This window comes from Hippocampus bargibanti, linkage group LG05, assembly GCF_051943395.1.
Source record: "Hippocampus bargibanti isolate YZ-2025 linkage group LG05, ASM5194339v1, whole genome shotgun sequence".
NCBI classification, from domain to species: domain Eukaryota; kingdom Metazoa; phylum Chordata; class Actinopteri; order Syngnathiformes; family Syngnathidae; genus Hippocampus; species Hippocampus bargibanti.
The window spans coordinates 28,515,151-28,536,659 of record NC_142738.1 but is presented as its reverse complement, the minus strand read 5'-3'; the positions used below and the strand labels follow the sequence as shown (position 1 = coordinate 28,536,659).

The window sequence follows — 21,509 nt, the reverse complement described above, 5'->3', positions numbered from 1 at the left end:
TTGTGACCTTTGAAAGACAGGATATGGCATGATAATATTTTTTTACAGAGCTTGTTTACATCGCTTCCATGGAAGTGACAAGCCAATGACAACAATAATGATTCATGTTATACCAAACCCAGGAGTAATACTGAACCTTGAACCAGTCGGTGTAGGAAGGGAAGATGGTAGGTCCTTGCAGTGCCCCCTGCCGCGCCAATAAGAATGCTGTTATCATGCTCTCCAAGTCATAACCATCAAATGCAGAAATCAGCAATCTGGATAAAAGTGCTGAGAAGCAATGGTGGAAACATCAGACACGAAGACAAATGACCAAAGTACATTAAATAAAAATACTATGTAACTTGTGACAAAAAAAAAAAATGAAAATACTCATCAATGTCAATCCAGTATCATGTACACAAGCACTTTTCTGTAAAGGAAAGAATAACTACAAAAAACAGGTACAAAAAAATTAAACGCTGCTAGGTTTATTTTTTTTAATGCAGCTCACACCTGATCAGAGGGGAATGCAATGCAATACATACTGATTTAAATAGTACTTTCACAACAGCTGAAGCTGGAACTGCGTACCTAAGAAAAGGCGATAAATACAGTATATAAATAGATAATGAACAAAACTACACGAAAAGGATGGAGTGACCGCTCCAGGTCAGAGATGAGATCTAGCTCAAGTGGAGTTTAAGTATCTTAGGTGTTGTTTATGAATGAGGGCAGAATGAAATGTGACACCCAAATATGGATTGTTGCCGTGTCTGCTGGGTTGCGAACTGTCCACTTGTCTGTCTATGTTCCTACCCACACCGATAGTCACTGGTTCTGGGTCATCACCGAAAGAACAAGATGCCGTCTAAATTATTTTCTTGCACAAGGTGTCCAGGCTCTCCCTTGGAGATAGGGTGAGAAGCTCTGTCACCCGAGACCGATTCAAATGTCTTGCTGCTATTGCTCCATATTGAGAGGAGACTGATGAGGAGACTTGGGCATCTGATTAGGATGCCTCCGAGACAACCCACTGGTGGCATTTCCCACAAGCCAGGACACGCAGGAGAGACTATGTCTACATATTTTGATGACTGAAAGGGGATACTGTCTTCTTCTTCTTTTCCTTTCGGCTTTGCCCTACAGGGGTCGCCACGGTGAATCAGTGTCCTGCATCTAACCCGGTTTTGTGCATCCTCTTCTCTCACACCAGCTACCTTCATGTCCTCTTTGACATCCATAAACCTCCTCTTCGGTCTTCCTCTCGGTCTCCTGCCTGGCAGTTCAAGATTCAGCATCCTTCTCCCGACATAGTCATTCTCTCTCCTCTGGACATGTACAAACCATCTCAGTCTGGCCTCTCTGACTTTCTCTCCAAATCCTCTAATCTGAGTTGTCCCTCTAATGTACTCATTCCTAATCCTATCCAACCTGGTCACTCCCAAAGAAAACCTCAACATCTTCAGCTCTGCTACCTGTCTTTTCTTCAGTGGTACTGTCTCCAGTCCAAACATCATGGCTGGTCTCACCACTGTTTTATACACTTTTCCTTTCATCCTATCGGAAACCGTTCTATCACACATCACACCTGACATTTTTCGCCATCCGTTCCAGCCTGCCTGGACACGCTTCTTATGCTCTTTTCCACACTCTCCATTGCTCTGAACTGTTGACCCCAAGTACAGTAAAGTCTCGTTATATCGATATTCAAGGGAGTCCGAAAAAATATCGATATAACCGGGACTATCGATATATCCGACCCTGTTTGCATGTAATTTTCTCCGTGCGTGCATAGAAATAGTATCGATATAACCGGGACTATCGATATATCCGATATCGATATAACGAGACTTTACTGTACTTAAAATCCTCCACCTTCTTTACCTCTTTTCTCTGTACTCTCTCTTGTACTTGGATCCCTCTCATTCACACAAATATTTTCAGTCTTGCTGCATTTTTGGCTTGACTTGCACTTTAAAAGAATCATCATGATCCTCAAGACCGTAATGGCGACATTGAAAATGTTACCTCTCAAACCGGGTTGCGCAGACGAGTTGTACACCAGCAGAGTGGATAGGAAGCAAAGTACACGTTTCCAGCTGATCTCATGGGTCTCTAAAATCTGCTTCAGGTGATGCAGCAACTGCTCCATACTGAAGACCACAGTCAACTTAGAAAGAGAGAGAGAGAGAGAGAGAGAGAGAGAGAGAGAGAGAGAGAGAGAGAGAGAGAGAGAGAGAGAGAGAGAGAGAGAGAGAGAGAGAGAGAGAGAGAGAGAGAGAGAGTTCCCAAATTTTCCCATTTTGTGTGCTTAGTAAATACTCACACTTACCTTACGGAAAAGAGATTTTAGTAATGGACTGGTATTTGCAAAGGTCCATTCGTTCTGTAGAGCAATAGCATCTGACACTGAAAATTAGTAGATTAGAATTCATGTTTAGATTGCAACCAAATAATCCATTACATCTTTGAAGATGATAAAATTACATTACATTACTTATTTCAAAACCAATATCGAACCCAATGGCACTGTTGCATGCATTTACCTGCAAGTTGAGGCTTGTAAGAGAGTGTCTGTGTAAGTGAGTGCATGAAAAAGCGATGAAGGGCATCAGGAGAAGCTGAAACGTCACACAACGATGTATCAAATAGCTGACACCTGAATCAAATACATAACACACCCACAGAAAGAAACACCTATCAGTCATAATGTCATGTGAAGAATTTTGGGGCTCTTAACACATGCTTGAATAGAAAACTAGAAAGAAAAAAAGATAAGAAACAACCCCCACCCCCTAAAACAACTAACCATCGCTCGGTTGCAGTTTCAGGGGACTCCGGTGCTGAGTTTAAGTCTGCAGTGTCCAGAAGCCCTGAAGGAAAAAATGGACCGTGTTGAAAACGAACTGGCTCAGAAATGTCCACAGATCTAAAATAGATTTAGGCCTGAGTTAATTAAAGTGCATCATTTCATACTGCCCTCTCACGGGTAAAACAAGTACAATGTCATAGATATACATAAAATAGTTTCTGTTACTTTCTTGTCATTGCTTTCAATTGTGTTGAACAGCTGGACTGATGGGATAATAATAATAATAATACAGTAAAGTCTCGTTATATCGATATCGGATATATCGATAGTCCCGGTTATATCGATACTATTTCTATGCACGCACGGAGAAAATTACATGCAAACAGGGTCGGATATATCGATAGTCCCGGTTATATCGATATTTTTTCGGACTCCCTTGAATATCGATATAACGAGACTTTACTGTAATAATAATAATAATAATAATAATAATAATAATAATAATGATAATATCAATAACAATAGTAATAATGATTATCTTTGTCACAATCTTTATTGAGAAAATAATTTGGGCAATGTTCAAGATATATAATTGAAAAATAGTAAATTGGTAATAATGCTCAGGATGAACAGTGGACGGATTTCATAGGGGGTTTCTGGTCCCCATCAATTGCGAAAAACAGAAATTACTTGCTGTTTTATTTACATCCAATTTCCTAAAATGCCTCTTCTGAACATGTATTCACTCAATCCCATGACGGCGTGATAGGTTTCTATGCAATCCGTGGACCTTCCAGGAAGAGGGTTTGAAACTGAATCTGGTTGTCTTTCTTGCGGATTGCTGCGTATTCTCGTATCATTTTCAGCATTAGAAGAGGAAAATCAAGAGATATGCGCCTATCATTCAAAGTAAATATTTTCTTTGATTTTGAAGCTCAAAAACTTCACAACAACTGAGCGTGGAGTGGCGTCACTGGGAGGTGGTGGGCTGATAGAAAATAGACAGAATAGAAGTTATCATATTAAAAAGTTCCATGCTGTTGCTTAGTTGGACAAACACAATGCCCACGATTGAAGCACAGATAATCTGGGGTCAATATGAAACAGACACAGCCTGTAAAACTGTCATCCTCAGGAGATATAGCATTGGGCAGAATTTAGGACTTGGTAACTCCTTCACAGGAGTTAGCTCATTAGCCAGGTTAAAAATCTATTAGTTCATGGAAAGACATCCTATGTTCTGTTGGTTTATAGATGTTGGTGCTTGGGGGCGTCCAGGGGCATGGTATTCAAATCAAGAAGACTATGTTTTACTAATGTATCACTTAAATATGCATATACTCTCAATAAATAGTTTGGCAGAGGATTGCAGAGGTCAGACGTCGGTCATGAATGACTGAGTCCCCTGCCTGCAGTAAAAGATAATCTTGCTGTGTTCCAGCCTTTGTTCACAATGTCCGAACAAACATCTCTGACATGGGCCCAGAGCTTCATGTCCCCGTTCAATAGCAGTATAATCAGTTTGGTCGAAATGTAATCCCTCGCATAACAGTGTCTTGACAAAAACACTCTTTGTCGGGGATCCTCGTTCTGACTCTCTCTTCTCGAACAACTCTCCAAGTCAGTAGTGTGTTATTGCAGAGTTCAAAGTGTGCATTCATGGAGAAGATTAGCGTTTCTGCGTTAAAATAATATTTGGCAACATTCGAGAAAAGCAAATATCTCTTTCAAAACAAAGTGGCTTTGAACAATGAGTCTCAGGTTTTAAACATCACATCTGGTTTTGGTTGGATGAGACATCTTTCAACTTCCTACTATTCACCTCTAGAATAGAGGTGAGCAATTCAGTATTAAAATTGGAGTTCTGTAAATAAAATGCCAACGAAAATAGACAGCACTATATGATTAATCACTCACAGAAAAGCATGTCATCAAGTGTTGAGATGCACATCTTCTCCACAGCTGCTTGTTCCTGACGTGACTGGAAGCCCACACCAACCAACGACCCTAAAATAGCTAAAAGCAAGAGCCATCTCATTGACTATTGTAAATCAAACAGCTTGACGTTAAAACATTTTTGTCTTATTCTTGGCTTATTGAATACAGTGAGACCTCAGCTTACGAACACCTTATCTTACAAACTTTTCATCTTACGAACGTCAAATTTATGAAAATTAAACCTTGAAATACGCACTACTTTTAGCGATACACACCCACCACGGCTGGCGGAGTGATCTTCGGATCTTCGGCGGAAGCACATGACCGAACAGCACTCCAGGTGGCGCTACTTTCCACGCCCCCTCTCTCTGAATTTACACGTCGATCGCCTCCGAGGAGCTTTTTGCAGATAATTTTACTATTATGGGACCGAAAAAAAAACACCACAGGCTCGTGTTCAGCCAGAGAAGACACAAAAAATAAAATCACTGTCGAGGAGAAGGAGATCATTGAGAAACACGAACAAGGTGTGCGTTTGGCGTCACATGTGCACACCGCGGCTGTCATGCGAATCTCAGCCTGACACATCTCTCACGCTGTGTGTCACTTCCCTGAGAGTAACATCAGAATCAGAATCATCTTTATTGCCAAGTATGTAGAACACACAAGGAATTTGTTTCCGGTAGAACACGCTGCACTAGTATCGTTGTCAAAAAAAAAAAAAAAAAAAAAAAAAAAAAAACATTGCCACCATCCTTCACCTAAAAGCTTTACAGTGTAAAGCTTCAGCGACTCATTGAAATGAAATGAAATTGAAGTGTCGCGAGCGGCGGCACCGCCCCAGCTGTCAACTCGCACGTGATAATTTAGGCATCATTAGTCACGTGAAAGCATGGACTAAATAACGCCTTTGTGTAAAGTTTAGGCGAAGGATGATGGCAATGGTGGAAATGAAGAATGTTACTCTCAGGGAAGTGCGTCAGGCTGAGATTCACATGACAGCCGCGATGTGCACATGTGATGCCACACATCGACTAAATGACGCCTTTGTATGAAGTTTACACAAAGGCGTTATTTAGTCGATGCTTTCACGTGACTAATGACGCGTTTTATTCCGCGTCCGTGGAATCATCGGACTCGCGCCTTTTGTTGGAATAAAATCTCTGCCAGCACCTACGGGACTCGAAGTGGATGCAGATGACATCGAGGAGCTTGTTGCTGACCATAATGAGGTCCTCAATTTGTGCAGGGTTTTATTGAACAGTTCCATCCAGAAAATGCTATGAGAATCATCAACATGATGAATGATAATGTGTTGCCTCAGTTTCGTAGGACCTTCCAAGTCAGAAAGCAACAGGTGTCAATTAAGAGCCATCAACGACCATCACAAATGTAAATAAAGTGACTTTATTATACAATGTGCTACTTTTTTTCATTCATATTCTGTACGAACAAATAGTAAACAGGAACATTTTAACTAAACAAACCACCAGCATTTATTTATGTAACTCTCCCTGCCTCTGCCTGTCTGTCTCGTCTTCCTGTCTAATTGTAATGTATCTATTTTGACAATGATTGTCACAGATGCGAGGCAGACACAATCAAAACAGTCTTTCTTACTTTTAATACTATTGTTCATTATATCTTTAGCTGAATTGTTATTATAGTATCCCGCTACTTACTGTGACCTCTTGAATGTTGCTGAAAAAAAACAAAAATACGTAAACTAATAATAACAAAATAAATAAAAATGAAAAGTCGAACCTATCTACCGTATTTTCTGGTGCATAAGGCACACCCAAAAGCCTTCATTTTCTTCAAAAGATGACCCTGTGCCTCATACGCAGGTACACCTTTAATGTGAAGTAATTTTGAGACACAACAGGCCTCGCAACTACTGTCAGCAGCTGTCGACTCCATTCTCCCCTGTAGAAGTAGTGTGTAACCCCAGCTCTACCGTAGCGCCTTATAATGTGGTGTGCCTTATATTTGGAAAACTATTTATTTATTTATTTATACATTGGGGGTGCGCCTTATACTCCAGACAATATGGTAATCAAAATTAACTGAACTTGAAAAATAAAATAACTAACTCCAATGAACAACCCAAAATCATAATAATCCTGATACATTATAGAAGTGTTTGAAAATGTTTGGAAGCATTTAGTCTACATATGGTTAACAATGTTAAAATAAACAGCTAATTATATTGCTCAGATTTGAAAAACCATCAATTATTCATTCTCTGCTGAGTTCAGTCCCTCCACCGCCTTAACACCTGTTGTCAACTAAAGTCGATTCTAGTTCTCTGATTTTAATTTTATGACTACGGTATTTACTGAACTGATCAAAAAGTAAAAATGAAAGAAAATGGGAGAAAATATTTGTGTGACAGTGTAACTAACAGAATAGGGTGTGCTTCCTTACCCGACAATATTTTCTGTTGAGTTTGCAGGGCCACTTTTTCTTCCTGAGGAGGTGTCCAACTACACAGAGTTTTCAGCTGTGGCAACAACCACAAGCTCGCTCCTTTGTCACTAAAACGAACAATGGCAACAACAAAATTCATCATTGGAAGGAATGGAAGCCTGGACTGATAGATGCGAGTATGTTTTTTTCACATTTCTTGATTGAAAGCTAAACTATCGTATGCAAACAGGTCTGGATAAAGTTGTTCTTAAACTGGGTTCGATCGAACCCTAAGGGTTCGATGAGACGGTCTCAGGGGTTCAGTGAACCCTCTGCCGCAGAGGTCCACCCCTAGTCTGTAGTTAGTAGGCACAGTCATTGAAATTGTCCAGCTTTGAGATTTTCTACGGGTTCTCTTTAAGGTCGCCTATGAATGCACAATTTATTTCGTGCACCAGTAAAAAAAATCTCATGTTATTTTTTTTATTAAAGAAGGGTTTGGTGAATGTGCATATGAAACTGGTGGGGTTCCGTGCCTCTAACAAGATTAAGAACCACTGGAAACCATACATCAAGCAAAATAAGGCAAACAAAGAAAGACAGAAATTATATAAAGAACATATATGGTGTCTATACAGTGAAGGTGAGGCTGCAATCACGCATGCAATATCACTTCTGGGTTCAACCAGTATTGTAGACTGGGTAGCAGTAGGTGCAGATATTCTGTGCTAACATTGTGTAGACATATTCAAACTAGTGCAGCAAAGTGCTCAGCCAATTCTGCCCCTTAGAAAATCTTGTTCCTTGTGTAATGGAAGTGTTGTGCCATAGTACACAGATCCGCAATTTGACCAGGACTGTGGGAGGGGGGTGATCTAGCTGACAGGAGGAAGACTTGAATTTGATCAAGAAGTCTGAGATTATTGCAGCATGGGGTGAGGTCAGACGAGGGCAGGGGTACAGTGGAGCCCAGGTGCTGGTGGATTTTATTGACTTTTTCACTGAAAAATAGGATCAGATGGTTTCAGGTGTCAGAAGAACAAAAGTGGGGCTGGGGGGAAGACAGGTGTTAAAATGATTTTGTTCCAGAGATAAAAGAGAGTCTTAGTATTTCCAATATTAGGGCAGATGAGTCCAGAGTGGTATTGTGATTTAGCTTGAGAGGTGGAGTCCTTGTAATGGGCAAGTTGAGCTGTGCAAATGTCCTTGTAAACAGTGAGATTAAATTTTTCTGGAGTGTTTTAAGATGCTGAGCTTTGCATTTAATGGAACAGAGATGAGGGATGAACCAGGAGGCAGACCAAGTAAAAAAAAAAAAGGGGGGGGGGGGGGTCTTGACAGGAGTGAGCCTATTGAGGATGTTGGTGAGGCCCGAGTTGTACCGGGAAGCCAAGTCATCAGCACAGGGGTCAGGATGACCATCCTCGCAGCGAGAGAGTCAATGTTGATCTATTTAATATTATGGTATAAAATGGTACGGAGTGGTTTGGAGGTAGGGAGCCACAGAGTATCGTAGTTAGATGAATTGTGTAAGTGGTTCGTTATAGGAAGTTGGTCAGCAGTACAGTTGGAGGGGGTGAGGCCAGAGCAGCAAATCAGATCCAGGGTGTGATCTTTAATGTGTCTGTGGAGGTCATATATGCGCACACACACAAATGCATGCACGCACCCACACACACACGCACATACGCATGCACACACACACACACACACACACACACACACACACACACACACACACACACACACACACACACACACACACACACACACACACACACACACACACACACACACACACATACACACACACAAAATATGTTGACAGCAAACGTTACGTCATAATGTATGTAAGGGATATTAGTACATTTTCCAGACACCACACACAGAGTTCCCTCACTTAGGGTCAATGGGGACCCTGCGACGATAACTGATAGTGATATGGAGGTTCATGAATGTAATTGTTGGAACATGAATGAATGCAAACCTTTGAATGAGCAGGGATACAAGCACACAGAAACATATTTGACCTTGGGTCGTGGTAAAACACACAGACTGTAACCGTACCAGGAGTATCATTGTGGGAATACGTTGAGCTTCCTCACAAAATCATAATTATCATAAGAGTTCTATATTAATATCTAGTAAAAATAAGTCTGAGATAGAAGTGTGAATGCAAACAATAAAAAGAGAAATATTCCTTACCTTTCTAAAATGTCTTTAAATGTGAGGATATTGTAACATTGAAGGAGGTACACCACGTGTAGATTTGGTAGATTCTGTAAACACACAACCCCCATTATTTCATTTACAATATTAAGTGTTTTCACTAAATTCGACATTCTGATTTCAGGACAGACAATAAACAAAATAATAAACTATCAAGATACGTCTATTTACTTCGGACAAAAATTTAGATAAATAAAATATATTTTACATAAAGTAAACTACTGATCTGGCTATATATCTTCTGAATATTTCATCAGGGATACTTTAATTTTGTCAGTCACATTTGCCTCTCAACCCAAACACTGAAAAGAAAGAACACCACTAAGTCTTCAAACACCAATATTTTACATTTTAGTTTCAAGTGGTAAAATATTGACATTTTATTTTCAATTCAGTTTTTATCTATACATTCCAGGTGATGCTATATTATATAATATACAGTGATACCTTGGCTTACCAACTTAATTGGTTTCCAGACAGAGTGTTTAAGGCGAAAAGTGTGTATCCCAAAAATTAAATAACCATAGGAAACCATTAAAATGAGAATAATCCGTTCCCAGGTCCCCATAAAACATAATTTTCTACTTTCTAATTTTCTAAGCCTTAAGACTACACGAAATATACCTTAATTTATGTATAATAAATGTGCTATGGTATTACAATTAAATAAAATGTACTGTATAATAAAGTTGTTTTATTTACCTTTGTGATGGTCGTTGATGGCTTGATGGAATGGAGTGGCCGGTTTCATCAGCATTAAACACTTGATGAGGAACATGGCCTTCTTCATTCACCATCTTAAGGAATGATCCCTTGGAGGTGCTTTTTCCGCGATAATTCTACCTTTTTCCTCATCTATTGTGCTCTGTTTAGCTGTGTTGATAGCTTTTTGCATCAAGTGTACAGATGGCTTGTGCGGGTTATTTGTGGAGTCTGATTGATGGGATATTTTAACCATCCAGTCTACACTCTGCTTTTGAACTATCAAAGTTGAAACAAGTCCAAATTTCACTGTTTTCTATCCATTTTCTCACCATTTCACATTTGTTTTTTTTTTCACTTTTGTTTTTTGTTTCAAGCTCTGTCGTCTCCCTTTCGTGTGTGTGTGTGTGTGTGTGTGTGTGTGTGTGTGTGTGCGTGTGTGTTTTTCTCACTCTCTCTCTGTCGTCTGCCTGTCTCTTTAATGTTTAACCCCCCCATCCACGTCTCACTGCTGCATTCTTGAGCAATCACGTGGCTTTAACCGAAGGCTGGGGGCACCATTTTCTTGTTAGGAGAACGGGCTCGTTCGCGAACGACACATCACTCATTGTGGCAGCTCCGTGTGTATCCCGAAAAATAGTTTGTATGCCAAGGTAAAAGTTTCATAAATATAACACTCGTAAACCGAAAAGTTCGCAAGCCAAGGCGTTCGTAAACCGAGGTATCACTGTACTATACTCATATATCTAGTCGTATACTCTGATGACAAGAAATCACAAGAAGTCGCAATAGATGTATGCAATTGAATGGGGGTTTTAGCTAAGCTACATTGATTACAAAAAAGATACAATGGTCTTATCTAAATATTTCTATGTGAATCTGAGTCATTCCAAATTCAACATTTTGGGGAAGTGATAAGTATCACAGGTGAACAAAGCCATTTTGGTGTGGTTCTGAAAGGAACAACAGATTTTATAACATTTTATTCTCAATCCGCATTTGCGCAAATTAGTTCTGGCAGGTCACAAACCATCCATTGGTCTGCAGACTTTAGGAAGTCAAAATAAAACATCAAGTATGCACTGATTTTGTTTTGATGTGTACCCCAACTGTAAAAGTAAACAAGCTGCAAATGCTCTTCCGTGTTGCCAACTCAACTCAACTTTATTGACATAGCACTGGAAAGAAAAAATATTGCTGCATGTCAAATGTTGTCCATAGAGTAAAAATAAATAAAACAATCTGTCATACAATGAAGCAATAAACACTGAATTAATAATGGTTTACCAATTATCTGACTCTCTGTGTTGTCATATTATTTGTTATTTAGGTTTTGTTTGATTTTTTTTTTACTTCAAGATGGCGCCGCAAGAGTGGCTGCCTTTCCAGCAGCTCCTGTATTGTTTTTCTACTTCTTTCTTTCCTCTTCCTGTCATAACTTTGATGCTGTGAAATGTGAATTTCTCCACTGTGAGACGAATAAAGGTACATCCAATCCAATCCAATTAACATTTATACATTAACGTTATTAATTGTTCATACTAACACAAATACAGTCAAGATGCATTATTCAATGAGTTCTCCCTGAGATGTACTGTCAGAGGGTTCCCATTTGTTTGTTTTTTAACTTCCTGATTTACTTTGGTGATCCACTTCCGATGATTTGGTTTGCCTCCTGTTATTATCAGGCCGAGCCAGAGGAGGCTCCTGCACTTGCAACTGATCAGCAATCACCAACAGCAAGCAGGTGCCAGATGTTTGTGCTTACTAGCGTGTCTCCACAAGCCATTTATTTTCGTTGAGGCTGGGCTGACAATCTGTTGCTAACCATTCTATTTATGGATGTCAACCTGCACCTGTACTGTGGGCAGTTAGGACATTTTGTGGATACTTGTAGAGCACCGCCAAAAGATCTGGCTCATCAATGAAGGAGAGCACTTTGGTGAGCCAAATTTCCTCTTCTTCTCTTTCTCCTACCTGTCTCTCCCTCCCTGCCAAGTTCACATTCAATTTTTGTTATTTAGTTTTTTTTTGTTCGTTTGACGTCAAGATGGCGCCGCAAGAGTTGCTACCTTTCCAGCAGCTACTGTATTTTGTTTTTCGACTTGTTTATTTCCTTTCATCGTCTTTCATTACTGTGCTGCTGTGAAATGTAAATTTCTCCACAGCGAGACTAATAAAGGTATACCCAATCCAATTCACACACTGTCCTAGTTCAAGTGCTCATTGATTCAGATGCAAATGACACTTTTATTGACAAGGACTTTGCTTCTTTGGCTAAGGTACCCATTAGAGGTAGAAAGGGTAATTCAGGCCATCAATGAAAGATTTATTTTCAGGGTTATTCACTGTACCACTCCCCTTTCGTTGGTTGTCTCGGGTAACCACAATAATTCAATTATTGGTCATTACTACACCCTTGTCCCCTGCCATTCTTGGTCTCCCCTGGCTTAGATGCCATAATTCACAAATCAACTGGTCACTGAGCAGGATCTTGGGCTGGAGTTCTGTCACTCGTGTAAAGGTTCTGCTATTCCATGAGTAGGCGCCACCCGTGGGCCTTCACATCCATCAAAACCCCCTGGCCTTTTGACAGTAGCTTTCGAACGCCACAATCTTGTTCCAGTGTTCAACGAGGAGCAAGCCCCCACTGACCACCTTGCGGGGGCTCCCCTCCCCAATGGCAGACTTTTCAACCTCTGTCTCCCTGAGAGGAAGGCTATGGAAAATACATTTCTGACTCGCTGGCAGCTGGTCTGATCCGTCCCTCCTCCTCCCCTCCTTTTGGAGTATAAATAAAATTAGTGAAAAACAAGTACCCATTGCCTCTCATTGACTCATCATTAGAAGCACTCTGCCATGCTCAAGTCTTCACCAAGCTGGACCAACATAATGGCTATCATCTTGTCCACATCAGGGAACGTGATGAATGGAAGACTGCTTTCAATATGGGGATTCATTTTGTCATTTAGAGTATCTGGACATGCCCTTTGGACTCACAAATGCCCCTACAGTTTTCCAAACTCTGTGTGCATGCGTGCCCTGGTGGTCGAGTGGTTAGCACGTCAACTACAGTGGTCGTGAGTTCAAATCACACTCCGACCTACCTGTGTGGAGTTTGCATGTTTCCCCTGGCTCTGTGTGGATTTTCTCCGGGTCCTCCGGTTTCTTCCCACTTTCCAAAAACATACATGGAAGGTTGATTGAACACTCCAAATTTACCCTCGGTGTGAGTGTGAGACTGGATGGATGTTTGTTTCTATGTGCCCTGTGATTGGTTGGAAACTGGTTTGGGGTGTCCCTTGCGTACTGCCCGAAGTTAGCTGGGATAATCTCCAGCAACCCATTCGACCCTTGTGAGGATAAGTGGATCACAAAATGAATGAATATCACTCACCTCACCTGTCATCAGGGAAATATCAAATGAAATAATAAATCAAACAGTTATATTTATTTAGTGATTTGTACTTTAAAGTTCTTTTCCATTTAACTTCACCATTTTTGGATTTTTTTTTCAAAATCGCTAAATTTTCACATTCACCGTTCAAATACCAAGTAGAGACGAGCGGTGAGGCAGCAGCCGGCTGATTCTCACAATGGATTGCGCAGTGACTATGCTAACTGTGCCGGCTTGGTCCGCAGTGAGACCGCATTGCTGTCCCTCTGCATATCGCTATTAAAGTGTTGGAACATTTTTAGTATATCAACTAAAATTCTACAGTTTAGCTGGTTCGGAGAATATGCTTTTTTGTTACACATCCAGTTATGAATATGATTCAAATAGTTCTGAAGAGGAAAGCATACAAGTTTGCAATCGATTAAAGAAGTTATTCCCTGTCATTTTGAGGCAACATTGAGGGGAAATTTCTCACCGAAAAAGAGGCACAAAATTGCGACCTCCTGTGGCCACCTCCGTTTCCACAGGCTGATAAATTCCTAATATGGAGCTTGGAAGCCCTCTTCTGGCGGCTTTTGGGTGCAACACGAGGACCTCAGACCAAACATTACAGCAAAATAAATTGACGTGATGGAAGGACCGCTACAATGTGTCTTTTTTCGGTCAGGGGCGTTCCTTTAGTGACGTCACGTACGGACTCATCACCAACTCAAAAACAAGACTTCCTGAATATTCAGCGAGAGTCTTAAAACGTAAAATATAGCTATATGCGGTGGAATCTTATTAAAATACAATCAGTAGAAGTCATTTGAAGCCATTTTACAAATTATGGACACAACTTGTCCGGAGACGTTGGTTGTCCTTTAAAGTCCCAGGCGAAACACTGCTGTGTCTACCATCTGTGCCGACAGGATGCTCCATTGAGCTCCATTAATATAGAGATTAGTTGGTAGAGATCAAATCGTGTCAGCCAATCACAAGCCACAGTACTTATAGGTCACCTTCTCGCTCGATCCTATGTGGAACATTTGACTCTTTCGTAACCATGGACCACATAGAAACTGGCTGTAGTATAATACAGACAAATCGTAACAAATCTAAGCACACATGAAATAAAGCTATATTTTTGCGTGAAATGTTACATATTTTCAAAAATAATTTATTGAAAAGAATGCCAGGTATATGGAGTCTCCACTAAATGTCAACATACCTGATCATTCCTGTACTCCTGCCAGAGCCCTTTAGGGCAGAGAGCTCCATGTATTATCAGTTCTCTGGTAGACTCCAGCAAGACACCCAATTGGACCTGGACACATCGATAGACTTAGACAGGAGGAAAAAAACTCAATGGACGTCAGAAAGGACGTGATGTACTGTATCTTTCCACGACAATATTAAGAATGATGTTTATAACATTACAGGTCGAGCAAATCTCACAGAATTTTCGTTTAGCAACTAAGAGTAAAGATATTTTGACAATTTTAAAACAATACTTTCTCGCCAATGAATGGATTTAAAATTAACTGGAAGCACCCTTCAAACTGTAATACCTTCATATAAAAAGTCTACAGTCACATAAAAAACAAGCAGACAGGAAGTTACAAAGAAACCACGGGACACTTTCGGCAAAGGATCATATCTATTTCATAACCATCTTTATAGTTCTGCAGTCAACGGTTTGGCCCCAATGTTCGTCCAGAATGTCGTAAATAAGCGAGGGTACTAACTCTGACCATCGAAGACTTAGAAGCATCCCGTGGCTGGCTTCAAAAGTTCATTGCATGACGTCATCTGAACAATGATGTCATGTGTGCTGATCTAGGAGAGGTTAGAGACAATGAATGGATGGAAAGAGAAGCCACCAGGTCTCTTATGCGTCTCATTTTGTCTCAAATAGACCTAACTGTATTATTTTGTATATTTTTTATTTTGCATTTTTGGCAAAACATCGTTGCATTGTTGCTTGTGTTGTCACACATGGATGTTGTTAACATTCTTGGAGGTTTGCACAGGGCATATACTGTAACGTAAAAGAAAGCCTTTATTTGACCTATTTGTCCCACAATTGAGAAATTTGGAATAAGCATAGTTGTTTCACTATTCTCGTGAATGTTAATCCTTTCCTGGTTTTGTTCACTTAATATTTGGTATGGACTGTTTTTTTGTATATTTTCATTTCATTTCACTTCACTTGAATACACACTTTTTACTCACTACAATCACCTATTGGATTGTCAAATATTTGTGTTCCAACAAAACAAACAAAAAAAGTCTTGTGGGCTTATTATAAAAAGTAAAAATGATTTTGTTAATTATATCTACAATAAGAAATAGTATGGAACGTAAATGTGATAGTAGCAGAAAAGAACTCAGAGAAGAGTCAATCTACTGAGCAGAATGCAAGCCTGGATATGGCAAACTGACTGTCATTCCGCTACTTTTGCTGGATTTTTAACAAATGTGAGAAACAGAAAATCATGTCCATTAATGGTCAGTATTATCATAAAAAAAAATGGATGGGTGGATGGATGGATGGATGGCCATGTGACCCACGTTACACTAATAATTACCGAAAAAATAAATAGTCAAATAATAATTGCCTCAAAAGTTAATTCGGACATGCGGAGATAGTCGGATGTGGATTCATGGGCTAGGAATCATCAATATTGGATTAGGCTCACTCGAGGATGACATAAAACATGTTTCATGATTCATTTATCATGATTCATGACAAGTCACCACTTTAAATAGTTGGTGCCAAACATTTTAATTTTTTACATTTCAATTGACAATGCATTGAAAAGCCATATGGTTCCCTTACGAAAAGGAATTGAGAGTACCTATGATCCCTTTTTTTTTTTAATCATACAATATGGAGATACTGTAACCGAGGTTTTTTTTTTCAATATATGATTGTTGCTTTTCTTTTCTTTTTCTGAAAATATTGCAAGGAAATTAGATGTCATTATTCAGATATATTGTAATATATTTTGTGTTACAGTGCATATGCTTCACATAGCGTTTTGGATTGTACGTCCCTGTGAATATTTTTTCAAAACAGTCCTATATGATGAAAAACAGACCTTTTTAACTGCCAGGGAGAATGGGTACTGAAAATAATGATACACAAAATACTCAGTTTTTAGTTACATAGGAATTGAATGAATTATGGTTCATCTGTCATGATGAGCCAAGATTACCAACTTGCAAACAAGCTGTTCGAACAACACCCAGAAAATAGAGGAACAAAAATAAAGAAATCACTACCGGTTAGTACAATTCCATGATTTGACCGGTTAAGAATTTGGTTAAAAATGTGGTTATCTCCTATATAAATAAATATTTATTGCATTGCATTATATTGTATTGTATAAGATGATTTAATTGTTTAAGAATTTGGCCATCTGCCAAGATGATTAGTATTTTAGTGTCTGGTTCAGAACTTGGTCCAGATGACCAGCCCTCAAGTCTATAAAATGTGGCACGATGAAAGAGAAAGAGAGCGATTTTGATTTATGTAGTCCCAAAACTCTATTCTGTGGATCCTGGAACTCGAGTGACAATGACAAAAAGCCTGGTACTGGAGTGGCCACATTTTTGCACATGTCTGGCAGTGAATGAGTTAATAATTAGACATAATCTTAGATTTTTTTTCACAAACAGAAAATGGCCGTGTTAGGCGAGATCAATCTCTAGGCTTTTTGAAAGATGTTATTTCATTGAATTTAAAAGGGAAGTCAACCCAAAAAATGTCTTTACATCACATATTTTCTTGGCGCCTCCACGAGTCTGTACACGGCAGTCAGATTAATAATGTTCTTGACAGGAAGTGGCAAAATGATCACCCTCATGAGATGGATAAGAATATGTGGATTTTGAAAAATATTATAAAGAACATATTTTGGTAAAGACAACTTTGGTGTTGACCTCTCATTTAATGAAATTTTACTAAACTGCCTAAAGCACTGCAGTGTAATAATACAGAAAAATACCTACTCTCTGAGATGGCGTGAGAACTTCCCCCCTCTTGTCACCATCAATTGCAGTAATCCTTTTCAGTCTCTCGAGCACACATTTTATTGAGAGTGTTACTAACGGGATGTCTAGCTGCGCAGCTTGCTGTCTCAACCCACACACTGTGAACAGAAAACTCAATCACAAGAGGCATCACACCCATTATATATGTTTACCACAATGGTAGTGTCCCATTCCAAAAGTGTCTGTCAACCTGAATATTTAGAACACTTTATGAATGACAAGCTATTTACAAATACAGTGCTGTTCAAAATAATAGCAGTGCAATGTGACTAAGAACGCTGTTCTTCGGAGCAGTGTCTTGAACGAATCATTTTCCTCAAATGCATGTTCAACCTGTGCTGGTTTAATCATCCTTAAGTAGGAACCACCTGATTCACACCCGATTCATACCAGTTTTTGTTGGGGTTTTTTCTTCTTTATAATGGATGAACTCAGAAATTGGTTGCCACACTGCTATTTTTGTAACTCTTTGCCCAATTGCAAAACTATCGGAGCGTGCCTATTATGAATGCTGGGTCTTGTTTGTTTTCTGAGAATCTCAAACACCTACTGGTAACGTGTCTGACATGTAACCAAATAAATATACTAAAAACCAGGGATATTCTGGTTAGTCACATTGCACTTCTATTATTTTGAACAGCACTGTCAGTGGACGTGGTCCAAGAATGCTTTAACGGGGCTGTGAGGTAACTGAGCATCACAAAAGCTATTTTAAATGACACCTGGCCTAGAAACATAAGTCTTACCCAAAAGTGAAGCTGAAAAGGTTAAAGGGATGCCTTCAGAAGTCCTGTGCATTTGCTCAGCTATGTCAGTGTTGAAAGGATTGCTTGAATCTGGATTCTGGAAAAACAACAGTAATGTCTGAACGTGTATCAAGCACACACAAAAAAAATCAGAACCACAGAAAATGACAACTTCTTAACACTCATTTTAATGTTTAATGACACAACACCAGTCACTCACCCCAATCTCCATGAAGAGGCCGCAGAGATCATGCTGCTGCTCTAACAGTTGGATCGCTGCCTCCTGCAGCTGAACATCTTGCTTCGGTCTCTTTACCACACGACCAGCTGGAATGTAAGCAGCCAGTTGAGCCAAAACATTATCTGACAATTTCCAATGGTTCAAAATGCATGGCCCTCACACAATAAAACTGGACCACATGACGTAATTGCTCATTTCAATTTGTTTGGGGTCTTATTAAAAAACTGTTTATATGTTCTCGCGTTAGTTCTTGAGTCATCCCCATTGCAGAAAGATGTCAATTCTTTTAGAGGCCACGCCTAATGTTAAACAACTGGTCATAATGTGTATTGCCTTGTAACAGGAAAGGTGTTTGTTTACTCACCGAGAAGGCTCGACACAGTTCTTTTCTGAGAGACACAATTACGCAAATCACTCAGCGACATTTCAGTTAAATACTGAATGGACTTGCTTCTTCCAAAAACGTTTAATTGTGGTCACGCTACGACCCTCTCGGTTTCTTTGACAGACCGCGTGTACTAACTTCAATGTACCATGTAGTACGGTTCACCTTGTCCTCCATACTTTATTTTCTCCTCACCGCTCCGGCGCTCTTCTCTCTCATTGGCTAATACCACAGCCAGTCAGGGGCGAGATCTGGCAGGCCGCAATAATGATTCACACAGAGAGAATCTTTCCTTGCTGAAAACGTGCATACATAGCGACCATTTTGAGCCGGGACAACGGAGCTAACAGTTGAAAGATAAAGTACAGCGCTGCCTTTGGTGATTGAGAACGTGCATAATAACGATATTTTGGACCTGGAGTTCCCGGCCATTTCGCTGAAAAACCTACACCCGACAGCGTTTAAAATTTTGGTACAATTGTTTTCAATTCGATAATCCACATTCACCACCAAATTTTTGATTATTGTTTAGCATCGTCGTAGACCTCGTACTCAGGCAGGACTATAGAAGTAATCAGTCAGAATAATAAAAGTAATCAGTGTAGCCGCAGGGAGTAGTCCTCTGCTCCCCCCAACCTGAGAGCAGGGACCAATCATAGCAGAGTCCGGCACCGCCGCGTCTGGACAGTAGGGATATATATATATATATATATATATATATATATATATATATATATATATATATATATATATAGGGCCGAAACTACCAGCAAAAGACTTTTGTTCGCTCACGAAGCCTCTTGGATAAGAAGAAAAACATCAGACACCTTCAAAGAAGTACAGATGACGGTTGAAGAAACCTTTTCATCAATGGACCAGTCGTGTACGACTGATGTCACTGACAGTGGCGGTCCGTGCATTTCACACCTAGGCCTTCAGTGAAGTCCTACTTAGTCCGACTTGAACAAATATCCCTCGTAATACCATAATTTATGACACAACGGCTGGAGATATCATTTACAAAAGCACACGCACGCAGTACTGGGCGTGGCATCACCTTAATCGTCTCCAACACAGACTACTTTCCGGAGCAATTACACATCAATAAATGTGCATCAGCAATTAGAACTTGTCACTATACGTCAGAGGTGCTCACACTTTTTCAGCATACGAGCTACTTATAAAAACTACCAAGTCAAAATGATCTACCCACGACAAAAATGCAAAACATAATTCTTTTCAAATGTTTTAAGGATTCTTTGTATGTGCAATACGTCTGTGGTGGTTCTTAATTTGGTTCTCAAATTTGTACAGATGACGGCTGAAGAAACCTCATCGTTGTATGTACAATGTATGACTGACATAACTGAATAAGCCAATATTGCACAACACACATAATAACTACATATACATAACATAATAAATAACTATTAACATTTTTTGTAATTACCTGAGTTTACTTTGATGACTTGCACTTAATTGAATCAGCCAGGGATGCATAGTCCGTAGAGTAGCTGCTGACAGCCAGCCGCAAGCATATTTCCAAATGTTCATCATTCATGGTGGAGCGGTATTTGGACTTAATGATCTTCATGTAGGAAAAGGCTGACGCACATAAATAAGTGGAGCCGAATAATGGAGTCAAGGAGGTAGCACATTTCCTCATGTTGGGGTACTTTTCCTGTGTGAGTAAGTTACAGAACTGCCCATGAGCCCTGGACTTCAGCAGTGAGAACACTCACAATCTCCGATGTCTTTCCACATTTGCTGGGTTAAATCCTCAGCCATGGCTTCACAGCGCAGACAGCTGCAGAGCTTTGATTGAAGATAATATCTCTGCTTTATTTTTAAAGTCTCTGAACAAGGAGTCAGCTGCTTCAACGAATGCTTCTTTTCCCATCTCTCCGTCTTGGAAGGACTTATTGTTTTTAACGATGGCGTGACTCATCGGAAACAATGCTTCGGTTGGCGGCTTTCGCTTTTGAAGTATGTTGAGTGAAAAATGACTGCTGTCCGGACAACTGGGATTTTAGTTCGTCCACCGTTCTCTTTCTCAGCTGGCTTTTCGGCGGGAAGTCAATGTCGTATTTTCCATGAACAGTCCGAAAATGCCGCTCCACATTTTCCCATTCCGTATGAAAGTAATATGTTTTACCCCCTTACTTTAACCAGGTTTCTCACTCATTTTAATCACCATATGTTTTAGCAAGGGCTTAAAATCTGAGGTAATTTGCTGACTAGCTTGTAAATTTTGCTGCGTTTAGCGCCGTTGTTTACGGATGCACGGCGACCTAAAGGTAAAAATTCAGTTGTCATCTGAATGGTTGCCTTGTATGTCAATCAAGTGACGGGACGTTTGATAGGCTGACAAATGTTTTTTTTACTGTCACGCTGCGATCGACCAGTACTACCTCCGCGATCGACCGGTAGATCGCGATCGACCGGTAGATCGCGATCGACGTAATGAGCATCCCTGCTATACGTGATACTGCAAACACTTAAAAATAAAAGGAAATTTAAAATCATTTGTCAACAGTTTTATTAAGTCCACCAAGAATATGCAATCTTTAACAAGATTTTACGCTAAATTACAAAATGTCAGTTTAATATAAGAAAAACAACAAGACGTT

The 21,509-nt window shown here is 39.8% G+C and overlaps 1 protein-coding gene across 2 annotated transcripts in view; it reads right to left on the bottom strand.

Annotated features, from left to right (window-relative positions):
- fanca (FA complementation group A) overlaps positions 1-19,056 on the bottom strand; it is a 77,611-nt gene extending 58,555 nt beyond the window's left edge. The window contains exons 1-13 of one of the 2 annotated variants that reach the window (XM_088997589.1): positions 18,859-19,056; positions 18,474-18,580; positions 18,254-18,350; positions 17,466-17,605; positions 14,680-14,775; positions 9,347-9,420; positions 7,160-7,269; positions 4,712-4,810; positions 2,792-2,855; positions 2,529-2,641; positions 2,315-2,391; positions 2,011-2,152; positions 137-270 (exon numbers count right to left, since the gene is read on the bottom strand). In XM_088997589.1, the coding sequence (XP_088853715.1) occupies positions 137-270; positions 2,011-2,152; positions 2,315-2,391; positions 2,529-2,641; positions 2,792-2,855; positions 4,712-4,810; positions 7,160-7,269; positions 9,347-9,420; positions 14,680-14,775; positions 17,466-17,605; positions 18,254-18,350; positions 18,474-18,580; positions 18,859-18,919 (1,314 nt within the window). In that variant the 5' untranslated portion in view covers positions 18,920-19,056. The remainder of the gene's footprint in view (positions 1-136; positions 271-2,010; positions 2,153-2,314; positions 2,392-2,528; positions 2,642-2,791; positions 2,856-4,711; positions 4,811-7,159; positions 7,270-9,346; positions 9,421-14,679; positions 14,776-17,465; positions 17,606-18,253; positions 18,351-18,473; positions 18,581-18,858) is intronic. The other variant, XM_088997590.1, reaches the window with a different exon arrangement.
- Between the last annotated feature and the right edge of the window lie 2,453 nt (positions 19,057-21,509).